Genomic DNA, 21,161 nt, shown 5'->3' on the forward strand with positions numbered 1-21,161 from the left:
AATGGTTGTTGAATACACATACTCATTTTTAATACATTTTTTCCAATTTTGAAAAGTAGCAAAAATCACTAGGATCGAGTGAGTTAATGAAATATTCTTCCTGGCACTAAAATCTCCGTAATTCTGCTTTAAACTGCGGCGAGGAGAATCAAAAACAATACCAAAAAAAAAAAAGCCCAATTCACTACGCTAACAGACCATCTCTTTCAATGTAAAAAAAAAAAAATTAATATTAGTTGATCTTTTTAACATTTGGACTCAATTGAGATAAAATACTAAATTTTTAAAAGTAAAGTTCAAAATACCCATGAAACTAATTTATCTTTAAGCAAAAGTAAAATCACAGAACATTTATATATGATATACACACTGGCAAAGCAGAGGACTATTTGCCTTTAGTTACAACTGAGAGTAAAACAGCAAAAAACATTTGAAAAAGATAATTAATATAAAATACAGTAAATGAGTTTAAAAAAGCATTAAATTAATCTCTTATACATAATTACTGCTTGAAAGACGAGAGAGAGAGAGAGAGAGAGAGAGAGAGAGAGAGAGAGAGAGAGAGAATGAGAGAGAGAGAGAGAGAGAGAGAAAGAGAGAGAGAGAGAGGAGAAAGAGAAAGAGAGAGAGAGAGAAAAGAGAAAGAGAAAGAGAAAGAAGAGAGAGAGAGAGAGAGAGAGAGAGAGAGAGAGAGAGAGAGAGAGAGAGAGGGGGTGGAGGGGGGAGGGGGGTTTATATGATTTGACATGCATGCTAAATGATGGAGAAAAAAAATCTAGCTAATAAATATCCCTGTAAACCAAAATGACTTAAAATGGCTCACATTATTAATAGAGATTTCACATGCAATGAACACATAAGAGAAAATGGGAACAAAATGGGAAATGTAAGAATTATTTCCTTTTAAAATAATAGACAAAAACGAATTTATTAACACCTTCAAAACAGAATACAATACCAAACATGGGACTTTTCGGGCTCAAAACCGTTCTTCAGCCAACAAAAAAAAACAAAAAAGACAATGAAAACATAAATACATTACTGATAGTAATGTATTTATGCTTTTTCATTATTTGTTTGTTTTGCGTTGTTGACTAAAGAAGGGTTTTGAGCCAAAACGATCCGTGTTTGGTTTGCTTGTTTTTTTGTTGTTTTTTTGGAAGCAGTTATACAGTTATATTCCTTGTTATTCATTACTTTTGACACATTTCTAGCAGCTTAGTATCACTTTTCTTTTGAAAGCAATCTTGGAGATAAAAGCAACGAGTCTAGTTTTAGTAAGCAATATATTCGCGTGATCTTTAATTTACTCACAAGCTTTGAATCCACAGTAAGTATCTTTTTAACATACGGTCTACTGCAATTTTTGATTTTGTCGGCGGAAGATCTCAACTACGATATACAATATCTAAAATTGGAGTAATAATAAACATAGTATTTTCATTTGAATTGAGCGAATTCTCAACTAGCACGCAGATAGATACCACGTAGAGCAGATAAAACAGAATATCTATTAAATTAAGTGTGATTTTAGATGGTTTTGCCTTTTATTTTATCTGCATCTGTGTTATGTGACTTTTTTTATATTACATATCTTAAGTAGCCGATGTCAATATGATGCTACATACATATTACCTCTCTTGTTGTAGCATTTTGACATAAATATATTAAAACGGTGGTTTGTAATCCCCAATCATTTAATTTAATTTTTGCCCACCCAGAAATTTAGGTGTATTTACTGATTCAGATTTGTCTTCTACTAGCCAAGTAAATCATATCATAAGGTTAATGTACATGGCAATGAGAAGAATACGTAGTGTTAGATATCTCATTACAAGAGACATCTCTGCCTTTTTAGTTAATTTTCTAATCCTGTCAAAGCTAGATTCTTGCGATTCTCTCCTCTCTTCTGTAAATAAAGACAAAATAAAATCTCTTCAGGTAGCCCAGAACGATGCTGCCTGGCTTATTGACAGAAAGAGGAAAAATCATTCTGCATCGGGTGTGCCAAGAGAGCTCCACTCAGCAACTCAGCTCCATTCGGGTAGCCCAGAACGATGCTGCCAGGCTTATTGACAGAAAGAGGAGAAATCATTCTGCATAGGGTTTGCCAAGAGAGCTCCACTGGTTTTCCGTTGAGAAACGTATAGAATATAAGATCTGAACTTTTGTTTTTAAATCACTGCACTCTGATTGTCCTAAATACATTAATGAAATGGTTAAATTCTACGTCCCAGCCAGAAATCTGAGATCAAAGTTTGATATTCACATTCTTGTGAACCCAAAAATGACTCACAAATTTGGTGAGCATGCGTTTGAATATATTCAGCACCCTTTCTCTGGAACTCCCTTCCAAGATATATCAGAGACAGTAATGATGCAGAATTCTTTTTAAAAAAAACATCTTAAACCGTTTCTTTTTAATATGTAACACTGTAGAATTATATTGCTTTGTTTCATATTGCATGTTAGAGTGGTTGCATGTTTGAGCGAAAGTTGTCACGTTACTGTTAAGCGATTTGAGCTTGTTGAGATATGGGGTAAGCGCTATATAAAAACATAAATTATTTTTATTACTATCTAAAATGTGTTCACTTTGTCCTGTGACACCTGCGACACTTTCAGATGATATAAGGTCTAAGTATTTTGATGGGATGAGTTAGAACAGGAGGCCAAAGTATTATTTTAAAGAGATATGTATAAAACTTCATGCACTGTTAAAGACCCCGATGCAAAATCCCTGGACAAAAAACCCAATAAGCAATGATATATTAATTTCTGGCTCAGTAAAATAATGGGACCCCACGTAAAGCATTATAAAGCAAGGGAATCAAAGTCACACCAGAACCTATCATTACAAACAGATTTTTTTTCTCCAAAATACAATATTTTAAAAAAGGGTTATTTCAACCGCAACACAACTTACATAGGAATTTAATTTAAAAATGGAAGACATGGCATATATATCCATTCATCAAAAATAATTTTTAAAAAGGATTCCCATAATAAGAAAAGGAATCAGACAAAAGTTAAATAATTTTTTACAACTCCTGCTGAGGGGTCACAAAGTGTGATTAAATGTAGAGAAAATAAAAAATACCAAGGCAAAAAGTTTTTTGATGTAATTTTTCTCTTTTTAAAAAATTTGAAGTCTCATATTTTCATTCATTGCAAAATCAACAAAACACACATAAAGTAACACGGACACGTTCAAGACACACAAATGGAGTAAAACAGATTCCTGCTTTTATCGTTATAGGTTCATTTCCACAACTTTGGGCAAGACAACTTCACAATGATGATGGATGCGATTATGGGAGAAGCATTGTGGATAAAAAACGACCTGAGAATTATCCCTATAATAATAATAATATGAAGCCTGTGTAGGCCTTAGAGAAAGGGAAAGAGCTTAAATCAAGAGTACCTTGGCGTTCGACTGTTTAGATGAGGTGATGTCAAGTAATATCTGAAAACATCAGGAACATGATCAACATAATGATATGATATAGAAAAGAAAAATATTGAAAAACCCAGACCTGCCAATCCCATTTATTACGACAAGAACTTGGGGGGGGGGGGTGGGGAATTTAACCCTTTGATGGCAGGATTGGATTTTTATTTTTTTTATTTTTTGCATTAATTCTTTCATTATTCACCTTAACTCACTCAACTCTAACACCGACTATATCCGTAGTTTACTCGGGTTACTTTTACTCCATGCCTATTTATTACATTTTTATGAGACAAATTATAGCCGTAGTATCAAAGCTAATGTTTTTAGATTTTACATGTTTATGATAGTTTATAAAACTATCTATGTACATGGTCATTTTTAATACAATTTTTCCAATTTTGAAAAGTAGCAAAAATCTCTAGGGTTGAGTGAGTTAATGAAATTGGAAACCCTAACCCTTTTCACCTAAAGAATAGTAAAAACATTGAAGTTCAAGATGCATCACTATAAAATTACTACTCTCTAGGTGAAAGTAAGAGTAAAATTAAAGCCCGCCTGCAAAAGGTTAAAATGTACGAGTTTGGATTCATCTTATTTACACAAAATATTTGGAAGAAAAGAAATATATTTTTTACATCGCAAATCGTGAGTTTCCTAATCATAATTATTTCTAGGAAATTGGCAAGTTTGTCAAAGGTTAAAAACTAATTGCCATATGGAGAGTACCAGACATAAAGCAACTCAAATTCAAGACTAATATTTTTTTTAAAATCAAAATTAAAATAAGCAAGGCAAAATAAAATAAAATGTATTCTCCTAAAACAACAAATGAAGACTATATACATGCAATGTATTATAAAAATATAAATATATTGACCATTATGCAAACAAGAAAAAATAAAATTAAAATTAAAAAATCTTTTTAATATCCAATTATTAATAAGTACATTCAACTCTAAAGAATAGAAGGGAACAAAATTTTTTGTATGAGTGAATTAAGAGATAACTGTGAAAATCATGAATGATCATAGATTTGATTTACATATTACACTTGTCATAAAATATGTGTATAAATAACTCTTGTTTTATCCATGATTAAACAATCAAAAGTGCTTCATCAACAAACATAAAAAGACTTCCGAGGTATACGTTCACTGCACTGTAAGATCACACATAATAATATTTCACAAATAAATTGTAGGATTCATACTAACAGGACACAACTCTATACCTTTATTTGTAATGCAAGTTAACAATGACAGTTTTGAGTTAACGCAGCACGCATTTTATGTTGTTGGGTTTGTTTTTTTTTTTGTTTTTGTTTTTGTTTTTTTGTTTTTTGGGGGGGGGGGTTCTGGTTTTTTTGAGGGGGTTTTTTGTGGTTTTTTTTTGTTGGGGGGGGGGGGGGGGGTTGTGGATATGTTTTGTGTGTGTGTATTTTCTTTTCTGTTTTGTTTTGTTTATTTGGTATTTCTTATTGAATGATATTGCTGTTGTCGATGAATGCAAAACTCTTTCGGATGAAATTGAGTTCAATAGTTATCTAGGTGGATCCAGTCAATAATGGTGTTTAGATAAATGAATGGTAGAAGTTTTATGTGGTCTTGTTAGAAAATTATTTCATTTAGATGATTTGCAAAGGTTTTACAAATTTCAGACTTTATTTTCCATCCTACAAGTGGTTTTGTTGATTGAAAATATTCATTGGGTGGGGGAATTGATAAGATCTATTCCGTACAATTTTTGGACATTGTATTGAAGCTAAGACTTTTCAACTCAAACGTGAAGTCTGTCCTACTGTATGGATGTGAAACTTGGAACGCATCACAGGCGTGTATAAGGAGGGTACAGATTTTAGTAAACAGGTGCATTGTAAGCTACTCAGAATAAAATGGATGGATAGAATAAAAAATGAAGAAGTATGGAAAATAAAACAGCAGAAACCAGTGGTAGAAGAAATAGGAAGAAGACGATGGAGGTGGATTGGACACACCCTGAGAAAGAATGACTCCACTATAACAAAGAAAGTATTGGACTGGAACCCTCAGGGCAGAAGATCAAGGGGAAGGCCACGAGGAACATGGAGAAGAATTAAAGAAGATGATATACAGAGAAGTGGTAAGACATGAAACGAGATAAAAAAGATAGCTCAGGATAGAGAAGGATGGAAACTGTTTGTCTGTGGCCTATACCCTGACCTAGGTGAAAAAGGCAATGATGATGATGATGATGATGATGATGATGATGATGATGATGATGATGATGATGATTGAAGCAGAATACGACAGGAATATTTTGGTCTTCCAGTATTTTATCAACCCAATCAGGTGTCCGAGTAGTGGTGGAGTCTACTGTGATGAATAAACAAACACCTTTGTGCTGGACACAATGTCATCTTTTAAACAAAGATCCCAAACAACTGCACAATACAACACTCATGGTCTTATTGGTGATCTGAACATCTTTAAACTTTAAACTTGAGCTTTTATATAACGCAATATCCACTAAACGTGATCAAAGCACTTTACAAAGGGTCCCTAACTAATAGCAACACGAAACATGTAGAACGAGACATGACGACTGTTAGGCGATTTTACAATTTTCTGCTGACAGAGAAACACTGTTAATGGCCTGGTACTCATTTTACACCTGAGTACAGTGAGAGAATGTGAGAAAAAAAGCCTTTTCCAAGGACTTAATAATGCTAGGCTCGAACCCAGGACCTTCTGATCCACAAGACCGCATAGCTGAACATTTTAGTATTGACCCATGCTGCTAAAGGCCAGCTCCTTGTGACATATTGAAAGGCTAAGTGATCATTGAGGATATGAGTGATGTGCTCAGTTTGTAAATACAATAATTGGTCACATAAAACAACAAGTCAAATCATTCTAACTTTTGTATGTATTTGTTTAATTGGGTGTCTCCATTTTACAGTGGCAAATATAACGTGCTAGTTTACATACAATTTGGAACCTTTTTTTTAAATGTGAAGGTTGAACTCTTAAATGTGCAAGGACATCACAAACCAAATAAGGGAGAAAAAAAAACGTGTTTTTATGCACCTCCGTTGAAGGTGTATCTTAACGGATCATTTTTATACACCTCCGTCACGCATGCGCATCCCACCCAATTTCATCAGCGATATTGTGTTTCTGTATTTGGACATGGCAAAAGTTATTGTGACATCTGTAGGATGTTTTTGTTAATAAGTTTATATAAAAATAATAATAATTTAAAAAATCGAAATATAAAACCAGAAAATAGAAGTTGCATTGAAGGTAAAATAATGTTTTAGAAAGACCTTATTAAATGTGATGAACAGTCAAGTGGCTCCGTAGAACAGTGGACAAGCTGTCAGACTCTAACCTTGAAAGTACTGGGTTCGATTCCCATTGAAGACATTTTTTTTTAAAGTTTACTTTACTGAGAAAGACATCATTTTTGTTTGTTTTTTGTTTTTTGTTTTTTTGTTTGTTTTTTTTTTCAAAAATTTTTATCATGTTTTTTAAAAACTTCGATTTTAATTTTCTAAAATCATTTATTTATTTGAGATCAGTATTTGTGTGCCATGTTTCTTTTTACATTATTGTTATTATTATTTAATTTAATATCATTGTAAAAACGTACATCGGTAATCACTAAGCAGCGTGCTAAACTACAATCTAAAACTATTTAAACCTCATGGATGTATGCAGCAACATTTTCATTAATTTACCATCACCGCCAACGAGGTGCATAAAAACGGTGCGTTTTTGTACACCTCCAATGGAGGTGCATAAAAATAGTGCGTTTTTGTACACCTCCATCGGAGGTGCATAAAAAAGCCACCAAAAACATAACTACACATATCAGGAGTTTATGATTGGTAGGTGATGAGTCAACTGTGTTAAATATTTTTACTGGCATTTTATAATCAATCTTTAACTCACTCAATCCTAGAGATTTTTGCTACTTTTCAAAATGGGAAAAAAATGTATTTAAAATGAGCATGTACATAGATAGTTTTATTCAACTATCATTAACATGTAAAAACTAAAAACAATAGCTTTGATACTACGCCTGTGATTTGTCTCCAGAAAAATGTAATAAATAGGCATGGGGTAAAAATAACCTCGGGTATACTAAGGATATAGTCGGTGTTAGGGTTGAGTGAGTTAATGTACTATCAATATAAAATAGGTATTTTCTCTTCTCCACTATAAATTTAATTGATTTATCTATTTATTCACTGCTGGATGATTAGCAAAATTGACTAGTTGTTTATCTGACCATCTATTCAAAAAAGGGGAATGGGTCTCATTGGTTGTTGGTTGTATATTTTTACATTTTTGGCTGACACGAATTCGTTTTCCAAGTACAAAGTATATTCCCAAAATACTCAATTTCAACAGAAAAATTGTTATTTACAAATCTACTGCCAAAAACATATATATTAAGTTCTCCATGAGGAGTCGTCGCCTCATATCTATAAAAACAAAGACAACACGTCACCTTAATTCATTTTTGCCACATGGTGTTCGAATTGTTGACGCGTAACTGTGATTTAAATTAAATACTATCTTTTAAATATAAACACACAAGTTCAGACTAAAGGCCAGAGGTCAGGTATGGCCTATCTCAATTTATCAAATTAATATATAAAATGTTGCAATTGGTTGTTGATTGTATATTTTTTTACATTTTTGTGCATTTGCATATATATTATGTATACATTGTCGACTTTGTGTTTATACATTTTTATGCATGCCACGTCTGTAAACGAATTTCCATTTGTTTGGATGAATAAAAAATTTTTTATTATTTATTATATTATTTATTATTATTATTATTATTATTAATTATTATTATTATTATTATATTATTTATTATTATTATTATTATTATTATTATTATTATTATTATTATTATTATTATTATTATTATTGGTTGTGCACATCAAAAATATTCACATTATCAAATTAACTTTCCAGATCTGTAATGGCTATCAAATCAAAACCATTGTCAGTAGTCAGATACATTTTTTTTAATGGATAAAATATCTTTGCTAATATTTTTTTTTCTCTAGAGATATAAATCGAACTCTAAACTTTCACATTTAATAAATAGGGCAAAGCGATTGAGTATCAAACCATCTTAAATATGTGTTGGTGTTGATTTGTTTAAAAATACTCAAAAAATTTTTTTTTAAAATAAAGAAGATGAGGAGATGGATTGTTGAAGGATACGCACATACATCGAGCAAAACCATCTCAAGACAAAAGTATATCTAACGATAGTGTTTTATAATATATACTCATGAGGACAATGATAAAGAAAAAACAAATTAATCTTACTTATTGAAGCAATCAATTTGACCATCTAAGACTAAGAGAAAATTAATTCGTTTTCCGAGAGTAAGTTAATTTTTTTGGGCATTTAAATAAGTGGAACTTAAAATGAGAAAATTCCAGACACATCGGTGTTCTCAGTATTTTGAATTTTTAATAATCAGGATATCACAGTAACGATTAATACATTTTATCAAGAAGAGCAATACAAGTAACTCACAAAGCAAAGTCACAACGAAATAAAAATGATTTACAAATCAACTTGATTTTGGACAAACAATATTATACCTACTTTTCATCTTCAGTCTCAAAAAGCGCACTCAATTTACAAGATATCATACCATTTCGTTGAAAACTTTTTTCGTTTTTTTAAATAAAGGTTTATAAAGTAACAGTGTTACTGAAACTTGAAGTACAGAATATTTAATCTGTCATAACCAAATATAGAAATGTCAAACAAAGCGATCTGAATATATCTATGCTTACAATTTCTAGAAGAAAAAAAACTTTTCATTATCTCATTTGCTTTAAAACATTCGACCAATTACTTGATCAAGCATACCATACACTCATTTATCATTTGGATCAACCGTTATTATCAAAAAAATAAATATCCCTTTTGTCTAAAGCATCCATGAAAACAAATACTCATAACTATTCAGAGGAATACATTCAGCACCAGCAAAATAAAAAGACAAGAAAGTTTTCAGAGGTATTTTCATTTTACACCATTGCTAATATTGATTTTCAATTCATTTTACACTATTGCTAATATTGACTCACAATTCATTTTATACTATTGCTAATATTGATTCTCAATTGGATTTATACCAATGTTAATTTTGAATTCTAATACATTATATACTATTGGTAATATTGATTTACAATTCATTTTATACTATTGCTTATATTGATTCTCAAATGATTTTATACAATGTTAATTTTGAATTCTAATACATTATATACTATTGGCAATATTGATTTACAATTCATTTTAAGCTGTTACATACCACTGCGAATATATACAACATATATAAACATTCTTTATATATATATAAGACGACTTTCAAAACATAATCACAACTGATGCAAATTGATGCCAAATATGAACAAGCATTACAACAAACACTGTGAGTAATAATAACACTGAAGCCGATCTCACCTTCTCCTTCCACTTCGACAAATGCTATCAGAGAGGCTTCGACTGCGAAACTCATCGCTTCACATTTTATATTTATCATTTCATTTTCCCCGTCGTAAAATGTATATTGATTCAATCACATACATGAGAGGAATGTAAGAATTGCATACACAATGATGCATTGTTTTTAAAGGAAAGAAGAAAAAAAAAGGGAAAAATAAAAAGAAAGTAAAAAAAAACAAATGGTTACAACGAAAAGGGTTTTATGTACAATATTATAGTAAAAGTTTCAAAGTAGAATAATTACACTTTTTAAAAAAACAATCTTTTGAAACAAATAATTAGATAAAAGTGATTTTGAGTGAGAATATCTATTCAAAATAACTGGAAGGCAGAAAAGTCAACTTGTTTTACAATCATCTTCAATTTCATTTGTCAAAAGTAAAGCATGTCACTCATTTGGCAGATGCAAAAAAAAAAAAAAAGGTTTAAATTTTTGACACAGTTCTAACACACAGCTTATTTTTAAAAGGAGTATTGAGTCGTCAGAGAAAAGAGTTTTGGGGGAGAGAGAATGAAGGATCATGCAGGCAATTTAAGTGGTTGTTTTGTTTGTTTTTAAGTGTTTTAAGGCACTTGCAACACATTTAGGTCATATCAGCGCCAGTTAAAAGGGAGAATATGGGATAGTAAAAAGTTCTAGAATTACAATTAAAGCACCCAAGAAATGGTAGGACACAGGGGAAAGATACAAATAGGAAATTGGTGTAGAGCATACCATCAATGTACTTAGTTTGAGATCACCTAAAAGTCTCATCCAGACACGAGCACAGGTCCCCACTAAGAGGAATACACTCCAATGCTTACAATATAAATTCAAAACAACAAAAATAATAATAGAGAGATGATGTAAAAGGAAAAAAATACCATCTCCCAAAACTTTTAATTGTTCATTTGACTGTTTCCCTCCCAGCCAAAGACTCTGGTCAGGGCCAGGACAAAACTAAATAATAAGCTTATTCCAAGACAAAGACAGAAAGCAATTGGAAAAAGATGTAGGGGGATAGAAGACAGAAGGACCTCCCTGCCCACTATGGGAGGTCCGGAACCCCACCCGGCCATTTAAGTGGGACTGGGCAACAAAGAATCATCCAAAGGAAAAGAATGGATCTATAAAGGGATTTATGTACAATATATGAACAATTTCTATGAAGGGCTTTATGTACAATATATGAACAATTTCTATGAAGGGCTTTATGTACAATATATGAACAATTTCTATGAAGGGCTTTATGTACATTATGAACAATTTCTATGAAGAACGATGACACAATCTTTTAAACAAAACTTCCCGATTAAATGAATATTTATGGTAATTTGGGGTGAGAAAAATCAATGCAAAATTGATTGCCAGAAGTATCCGGAAAACCTACAAATTTGCGTTAAATTCAACTCCGATTTCAGTAGTCAAAATAAAAAAAATAAATTTTGGACTCAATTCTAACAAACAGTTTATATCTAAAAGCAGTTAACAGAAAATATATGGGGTTTTGGGGGGGGGGGGGAAGAGGGAATGAAAGGGTTTTTTGGGAAGAGGGAATGAAAGGGTTTTGAGGGAAGAGGGAATGAAAGGTTTGAGAAAAGGAATGAAGGTTTTGAGGGAAGAGGAATGAAGTTTTGAGGGAAGAGGGAATGAATGATCATGGAGAAGTATTTTAGAGGGACTGAGCAATATAGGAACTTCCAAGAGTTAGAAGGAATCAAAATAAAGGTTTGTGGTAGGAATAGGATTTGTAATAAAAAGGTTTTCAAAGGAGATTGAACGCCGTAAAACATAAAGATCATTGGCTTCACTCTACATGTTTGTTGCAAGAAAAAAAAAACAAAGAAGGATGAAAAACAGTTCTTCTGGATACTGGTGTTTTGAAATGGTCGAAAGTGTAACCGCATGATGAGATTGTAAACAGTACTCAGTTGATGATGAAACAACAAAGACATTGTTTTGTTTGTTTGTTGAATTCTGATTTTTTTTTTTTAATTTTTTTTTTTACTATTGTTTGCTTTTTTTTTTTTTGAAACGTTTAATACAAAATCGACAATTATTAATTCAAATCTGGTTACAGACTTTTGTAAGCTTGAAAATTCAAAGGTAAGTGTCATTTTAACTTGAGAGCAGCAATGCGCATAAATAAAATTGACTGCCACTCTTTCCACACTGCAAATAAGGCAGTGTTCAAAAAAAACTGTTGTTCTTATTTGAGTTTGAGAAAAATAGACCTAAACATGATAATATAATAAATGGGTTACGCATTCATTTAAGGACAAATCAACCAATTAAATCTTGAGATCCTCAAGCTGTCTTATCATCTTTTAAAAGCAATAATTTTCAATTATTTCATAAATGATATTTTCTTTCATCTACATCAATAAAAAAAAAAAAAAATGGTTAGATAACAACAATATCTAAACGAAAGAAAGTGCGAAAATCAAAAAAGATTAATTTTTTTAAATAAACAAAATAGAGGAGAAATAAGTGAGGATCAGATGGACTTACCTGTGTGGGTCTTCGGTGGTAGATAAATCGTTGGCACTGGTGGCTGGAGTAAGACTGGATTAATGTGAGAGCCATGTGGAGTGGTGAGAAGTCAAAGTCACAAGAGTGAGCACACAGTAGTTATATTGTCCAATGCACAGTGAGCAGCAGGCGTTTGAGGTAGGTTACGATGAGTGAGAAAAGGAAACGATTAAAGAAATCTCAGTGAAATTGGCCAACCTGTAGATATCAGCTAAAGGAATATGCAAATGCTTTGTCTGTGGAGATGCCAGATTTCTTATTTCATTATTAATCCAAAAAAATATCATCCTTTATCTGTTGATCCTTAAACAATTATTATAATTTGTCTCCAGAATGATTCATTTAAAAATAAACAAAGCTCTTTAGAAAAATAATCCTTTATGAGTAGAAAAAAAAAAGTTAATTTAAAACAAAATAAGACAAAAATGCATATCATTTGATGTTGATCATTAACTCACTCAATCCTAGAGATTTTTGCTACTTTTCAAAACTGGAAAAAAAATGTATAAAAATGAGCATATACAAAGATAGTTTTATTCAACTACCATTAACATGTAAAAATTAAAAATATTAGCTTTGATACTGAGCCTGTAATTTTGTCTCATAAAAATGTATTAAACAGGCATGGGGTAAAAGTAACCCCGGGTAAACGACGAATATAGTCGGTGTTAGGGTTGAGTGAGTTAACAGTCACTGAGATGTAATTTTTCTTTTTTTTTTTTCAATATTGAGAAAACAAATTTGAGCATTCCTAGAGATCAATGTGCCATAAGTATAAGTTTACTACAAGAGCTCACTGATTCCTTCTAGACTAGAGCATTGTTCACAGATAATGTGTTTGGATATGGATATGGATGGGATACTAATCATTTTGAATGTTTATGAATGTTTAGACTTCATCTATCATTCTTTTATATTGTGAATTTGTTTATTTACATTTTTTTTAATATAATGAACAAATAACTATAAATAAATCATTCTGTTACTTTTATTAATCATATCTATAAAATTGTTTGTTGAAAGTGTAATCAAATAAATGTAATGATTCTAATTGGTTTTATATAGATAGTTCTATCTATTATCATAAGATTTAGATTTTATTTTTTTACAAAAAGGGCATATTATAAGTTTTTGATTTTTATTTTTTAATGGACATTCTTTCCAAGTTAATGTGATTGAATTTAACATTAAGTAAACCTGACTAGTTGCAATATGAATTTATATACAAGTATTAATTTTAAATAAAGAATCTCCCAAAGATTATGACTTCACTTGTATCCTGTTAGTATAATGTAAATATGGAGAGATTTACTATGAAAAACAAACACCTTGTTAATATGTGATAAGATGTGTACCGCTGTGTACCCTGGAGTTAAACGATCTTATTGAATTGACGCTGGCAAACATGATGGCTTTAACAAAATAAGCCTCTACCAATACCTGTCTTGCCGGTTATAAGTCACACAAATTATAACCAAAAAAAACCCAGTGATATAAAAACAAATGAGTTATTCTGTTTTATTAGCAAAAACATTTTTTTTTTTCAAATTAAAAAAAAAAAAAGTGAGTTATTGCATGTATTTCTTTTTTTTAAAAACATAAACGGGATATTTTCTGAGCTATTATTACTATAAAAAGTTAAAATGAGTTCCTCTAAGAAGATCAGGCTGAATCTACAGATAGTCAATTCTGGCCCTTTGTCTAACAAGCAATGAAAGGGTGGTTGGATCTAAATTAGATGGAAGTGACTTTGTAAGAGACCAGTATCCAATAAAAAGGGTGACAAGCAATTGTCAGTGTTTGTGTAAAGCTACGGAAACTGGGATAAATACACTCTGTGGGCCTTAATATGGCGAGAGAAGATTTAATGTTTGAATATAAAGCACAGGTTCGACTATAATTTTAATGGATTAACTTTGTTTTTTTTTTGTTTTTTTTTTTTACTTAATCAGGTATTTTAACATTGAAGATGAATAATGTATTAATTGTTCAAGAATGAAGCGGCTGAAAAAATTCCGTTCCCAAGGAATCGTCCCAATAAAGCAGCTGCCCCAATTAAGCTGCATCCCCAATACAGGCTTGTATTTCACAATTTTGGAAACTAGATGACAACTAGACAAACTCATCGCCATCATCATCATGGCTTGTACTCCTGAGCACGTTGCTGGTCAGCTGTTTCCACATATCACGATCCTTGGCGGTGCGCATGAAGTTTGCATTGCTTTTAAAATGACTTGTGGCCATTCTTAGGTTATTTAGATAATATGTTATTCTTTGTCTTCCTCTAACTCTCTTTCCTTCAATCATCCCAGATGTTACCAACATTTCTATTCCATCTCTTCAGCATTCATTACCTTGACCAAAAAACAAGGAACTATTGATTGTGAGCAACACAGATAATCAGCATAATGAGACAAACTCAGATTGTACTTAAAGTACACTAAAATGATTTCGAGGTAAGGAGTGATAAATTCTTAACCTGAGAAGTCAGGAGGTTTGAAGTGTGATTTCCAGTTGAAGTAAATCTTAAGTTAATCTTTTGGGACGATTTCTTTTTCTTCTACTTTTCTTTCTGCTTTTTTCCTACACACTTTTTCCCACTTTTAAAATGACAATTTTCTCTGACATTTTCCATAGACAAGCACCCGTCTGTACTTTTCCCCCCATTTTGGCCTATGGCAGTTTTTATGTAATTAATTTAGATTCTTGATGCTGCTAAATATGGTGTTGAATGATCTTTATTTGTAAATATTGAAGTTTGTGTGTCAAGAATTTTTCACAACTCATCATTTTGGATCAGACTTTTTGGAAATAGTGTAACTACTCATTACTTTTATTAAAATTACCTTAAAATACACCCAAAAACAAAACAAAAAGAATAACTGATCTAGTTTTCGAAATCATATTTCAATTGAGTCTATTGTTATCTAATTGTCAATTAAAAGCACAAAATAAAGTGTGAATTAGTCTATGTGCACCAGTGTATAAGTTGTTGCATGATAAGGTTTAATATCAAAAATTAATTGTTAGATAATGATAGGATTTATGTATTTGATACATGTGACCAATACCCAGAAAACTTTCAAGGTTGGAAAATTTCATTTGTTGAACACTACGGAAGATTATATTTTTGTAAATTTGTATTTGAATTTGATCATCAACATGAAAAAGAATCAATCTTTCAAATTAAGAATGGGAAACTTTGAAGGACACAACAACAGATCACGGAAACAAACAAAAAAAAGTAAATTGGGAAAAATGCATCCTTCATTGAAATATCACAACAAGAAAGATGCTCCACTCTAGCATTTTGAGAAAAAAAACAAAAAACAGTGCGAAATATGTGAAGAGAAACATTGACTTCAAAAAGTTGGTTTTGAATTTGTCGGTCCTTTAACTTTTATCGCATTCATATGAATGTGCTGTACAACAAATTTGATTACGATTCATATTAAACTCTAGTGAGTAAACCAGAAATTGGAAGGGAGGGGGATGTGGGAGGGGAGGGGGGGGGGTATGCATATTAACAATAATTACTGGAAAAATGAAAACAACCGAATTTCTAAAACCACGATTGAAGTTCTTTGTTTTGAATCTTGCACATATAAATAGCAAAGAGTAAAACTCATGCAGCCTTCAAATCAAATAAAAGCCTGGCGACTGATTGCGATTTTTTTTTTTCATCTGTATTAGATATCTTGTCGTAACTTGACAGAAGATTAAGTGAAGCTGCAAACCATCAAAGTTTATATTAAACTGGCCGTCTCTTTGTCTTAAATCAAATAAATGCTCTCACACACAAAAGAAAAAAATGTCACTCCCATGTACAGTATATACTCCTGGAGGAGCTGATCAAATTAGTCCAAAAAAAGTAATTTAATTAAGAATATTTTTAAAATCTAATAAACATTGCATAAATTCTTGAAAGAAGTCCAGGCAGAGGGGGGGAAATGTTAGAGCTTATTAGCATTTAGTTTCAATCTCATGCACCAAGATAAAAGTAAATTATAGCATTAACCAATAATAGGAAGATATTTTTAAAAGAAAAAAAAACACTTGATTGAGGCTTTATTAAAGGGACTAAGTTGGGGTTTGTTTTTGTTTTTTATCAATTTATAATTTAAATTCATAACTCATTAGAAATGTCCCTAAAAGAAAATAAAATCTGTGTCAATATTTCTATAAAGCTCTTATTTTGAAAAAAAAAAAAATAAATAAAAAGATTGCTATTCCTTTAGCTTAGATAAAATTTGGTTCTGGTATCTTGTTCTAATATAAAATAAATATCTAAAAAATATCCAAAAAAATATTATGCTATGGCAAAGAACTTATCCCAAGTTTCACGCACTTCAAAATGTTGTAATTCACCTACTGAATAATGTAAATTCAATTGATAGATCATAGGCAGTTGTCTCAAATGACTTTACAATATTTGTAAGACAGCCGAGCAGTTTAGGTACTGCACTGTAGCCAATAGGATTCAATTTCAGGCAATACCAGGCATTGTTTTTCATTGGGCAAGATAGGGAAGTTTGATGGATTATGTATATCAATTCGTGGAATGTCGTAAGCATTGGCATCTCAAGAAGATGTGTAGACGGATGTTTGGTTGTTTGTTGTTTTTGTTTTTATTTTTGGTTTCATGATTTTAGGGATTTTTTGTATTTATATTTTTGTTTGTTTTGTTTTTTGTTTTATTCGTTGTTATTTTTCTTTAGTTTTTAAAGGGGGGGGGGGGCAATCCCTAAAATCAAGTGTTTATGGATAGGGGTACTTCATCAGAAATGTATAAAGAACAAAATTGTCATTTCAAGTACATTTATTTACAGGGGTTGATCGTTTTTTTAAATTTTTATTTATTTGTGAAATTAAATTATCATATCACACAAAATTCGAATTATTACTGGTTGAATAGCAGCAGGGTCTCATGACACTATCTCGACACATGAAACCATCTCGACAGAGTCATGCCGAATAGTAGTGTGAAAATGTGATGATTATGAGGGCAGGGAAGGGGTAATAAATGATGTAAAACATCAATTTTGCTTTTGGGGCTCCTCAGGTGTTTCCCCACAGGTATACAAAATTCAGTTCAATTAAATATCCAGAAAACTTCAGTATCCATTTATTGTCCACACTCATACCCCTCCCCTTTCTAACTTATTAACTCCTATTTCACGTCAATGTCTTCCAATTTGAGAAATTAGGATCAGAATTGAACAAATGAGAATGAGTTGTTAATTTGAGTTCATATCGCTTGCTATCTTCCAACTACTATATCTTGAAGTCCATAAAGGTGAGTTTGTGTGTATGAGAGAGAAAAAAAAATAGAGAGAGAGAGAGAGAGAGAGAGAGAGAGAGAGAGAGAGAGAGAGAGAGAGAGAGAGAGAGAGGGAGAAGGGATGGGAGGGGGAGGCTTTTATTATCAAGTAGGGATTGTTAGTCTTTGCAAGATAATTAAACCTAAGTTAAATGCATCTAGCTACTAAGAATATGTGAAATAAATGAGGATATGAGTAGTGGTAATGATCAACCAAAAATTGGAGGAACTCCATTAACATAAATATATTTCATTACAGTCAAACAGGAATTTACGTTTGATATATTACCTGGGATCTATAGAACTGTTTGGGATAAAATATGTGTGTATTTTTAACGAAAATGATTAAAATAAATTTTTGAAATTGCGGGATATAATTCTCTGACCGTTGCAAAACAAATGTAAATTTATAAAGCTGAAAATAAAATTTAACTTCAACAGTTCAGAACACATTTCAAAATGTTACAATTTACTCACTTCTAATTTCAAGAAAAGGAAAATAACAGGAGTCAGAAACTGTGTAAAAATTCAATATAATCATTAATAATAACCAATTTGTTAGATGTGATGCTTGTCATTTACCTGCCCTTTTAACAAAAGTCAGCATGCATTATATAATACTTGTGCAGTTAATTAGTATGTTTAAGAAATGACAATCAACATTAGGCCATAGTATTAACATTTTCGGGAAGACAAATATGACTTTCATGTTCTAATTTCAACTTAAACTTTTTTTTTCTTGGTATAACTTTTATTTTTACCAAGAAGAGCAAAATGTCCTTCATGTTTGTTTTTTTGTAAACAGAAAAAACTTCCAATTTTTTGCAGTTCTAATTCACTGCACCAGTAATATCAATAGTAAAGTACTAGAGGCCAAAAATTGTAGTTGCCATGAGAAAGAGAGAGAGCATGAACGTAAGAGCAAAAGAATAGGGGCATAAGGTGACATAAGGAAAAAGATTCAGGATTCTCAATAAAAAGAAGGCATATTATAGATCTGTAGATAAAAAAATGAGAAAAGAAGTAAAGCAGCTGCTGGGCGTGGATCTAATTTCTAAAGAGAAACAAATCAGAATAATCGAATACTTTGAGTCCTTTAAACATAATAATAGTTACAACAGCCTTTGTGATGAGAGGTGGGTTATGACTTATTTCTCTTCAGGGATATCTTATATATATATATATAAGATATCCCTGAAGTGGCATACTTTTCCGAAGAAAAATCATTCTACGGAAAAGAATGCTGCCGACTGAAGACGTGGATAAAAACTACAGAAACACGTGTTTCGGCTATATATAAATGTGAGTGACTCCATTTTATTTTTCATTAGCTCTAACCAACGTTATCAAGCACTCTCGTACCTACAACTACAAGTACCCACCAACACTCATATATACACATACGCTAAAAGAGTTTAGAAAATTTTTTTCTCATGTATTGTGGGAGTTAGGGATGGAATGGGTAGAGACAGGGAGAATCTTATTCCGTTTTATTTACAAAGTCTACCCTTTAACTTTCAGAAAACATACTCCAAATTTCAAAGTTCTTGCTCGCTTAAAACCTACCTAAAGCCAAAGGACAAAGTAAGCAATGTAGACAAGATAAGAAGAGCAAGTGAGTCATGAGACATGGCATAGAATTTTCTACAACTACAATTGCTATGAGTATAAATAATAATAAAGGTAACAATGCAACATGCTCACATTATAGGCACACTGAAGGGTGGACTGCTGAAATGTGAAAAGTAAAAAAAAAAAAAAAAAAAAAAAGAGAACAAAAAAAAGAGACAAAACTAATAAATCTGTAAATGAAGTCACTTGAAGACATGTCATATTCAGAGTGTAAACATTGTAAAATCAAAAACAAAACAAACAAAAACAAAACTATGATTACAAAAATATAACTAAAGTATATACAGTCACGTCTCTTCAATCCGAACAACTCTATTCCCAGAATTTTGTCCAGTTTACAGAGACATCCCAATTATTATCAGTCCCTAAAGAAGAAAAAAAAAATCCACCCCCGGGCAACCTGTTCCGATACTGGAGACATCCGTATTTTGGAGTTCCAGATTAGTATTAGAGAGATGCAACTGTATATGTTAAACTCAAAATTATAGACTAGAAAAACACGAAGCAAAAATGAAATGTGACTCGCCACCTCAAATTGGTAGTATTATGTCGGAGTGAACAAGATGTAAAAGAGAGATGATTTCTACATTTAAAATGACCAGAATGGAACAACTACAAAAGACGTCTAACTTCTACGCATCTAAACCACCCTGACATAATACAGCTTTGAGCCAGTGGGTCACAAATGTGATGGAATAAGAGAATAAAATTGTCACTAAAAACCTAAGAGTGAAAAAAAAAAATAGCATCAATACATAAAATAACAAATGACATGAAAATGCAGTGGAAAAAATAATGACATCATCTCAACTTTGCTATATTCAGTTGTACGAATACAATGCAAAAGATAGTCTACAAAATATTATTGATTCATTGATAAAACAGTGATCAAGATGAGTATTTGATATTTAAATAAACAAACCAAAAAAATCTAATAAAGCAGAAAAAAGCCACTATAAAAAAGCATTTGACATCATAAATTTGTTATTTTCTCGAATAAATATTTTGTTACTTTCACTTCACTACTTGCTTTCCTCATCTCATGATAATTAAAGGAAAGACAATCGACTGCACCAATGTTAGTGTCATACAAGTTGACAAAAATGAAATAATTTTATTGAAAAAGTTACTATCTAAGACACGTAAAAGATGAAAAAAAAAAAAAGAAAAAAAAATTTTTAATTTTTCTTTTTTTTCTAAATTAAAAAATAATGTCAAACAATTTAAGCTTGCAATACATATAAGGGTTTATTTAAATTATCTTCATTTTGTCATTAGTTATGACAAAAATAAAATCATGTTTAAAGCAAGCCTTGAAACCAATTTATTAATTTAACGATTGAATCAAGGATAAAAAATCGAAATGAGAAGAATTTAAACCACGATTAGAAATATGACTTGCTTATGAAGATGTAGACCTAGTATTTGAAAACCTTTTATTATAGCATACCAAATGTGCAGTAAGAACCGGAATAAGGTCCACATAATTAGACATGGGTATCTATTCTTTGCATTGACCGCTGCTTTGGTGACAAAACGTACAATAACTTGACCTTATAGTCAAATGCTTTTATAATACAATAAGCAAATCATGTCTTTTCGCCTCAGCAAAAATTGTTAACTGAACATCAAGTAGCAAATGACATACTATAGGCGTACCATAAGTTATACCTTGGAAAGGTCGTGTGCAATGTATGTTTACATCTTTT

General features: G+C 31.4%; 1 protein-coding gene across 7 annotated transcripts in view; it reads right to left on the reverse strand.

Annotated features, from left to right (window-relative positions):
• The window catches only part of LOC144967056 (mitogen-activated protein kinase kinase kinase 15-like), a 74,879-nt gene that overhangs the window by 17,628 nt on the left and 36,090 nt on the right, over positions 1 to 21,161 (reverse strand). For 2 of the 7 annotated variants that reach the window (XM_078903844.1, XM_078903840.1), the window contains 3 exons: positions 19,525 to 19,551; positions 12,480 to 12,533; positions 3,425 to 3,466 (listed from right to left, as the gene is read on the reverse strand). In XM_078903844.1, the coding sequence (XP_078759970.1) occupies positions 3,425 to 3,466; positions 12,480 to 12,533; positions 19,525 to 19,551 (123 nt within the window). The remainder of the gene's footprint in view (positions 1 to 3,424; positions 3,467 to 12,479; positions 12,534 to 19,524; positions 19,552 to 21,161) is intronic. The other 5 variants (XM_078903841.1, XM_078903845.1, XM_078903846.1 and 2 more) reach the window with 3 other exon arrangements.

Source organism: Berghia stephanieae, chromosome 3, assembly GCF_034508935.2.
Source record: "Berghia stephanieae isolate SIO BIC M18660-M18661 chromosome 3, UCSD_Bste_1.3, whole genome shotgun sequence".
Lineage (NCBI taxonomy): Eukaryota > Metazoa > Mollusca > Gastropoda > Nudibranchia > Aeolidiidae > Berghia > Berghia stephanieae.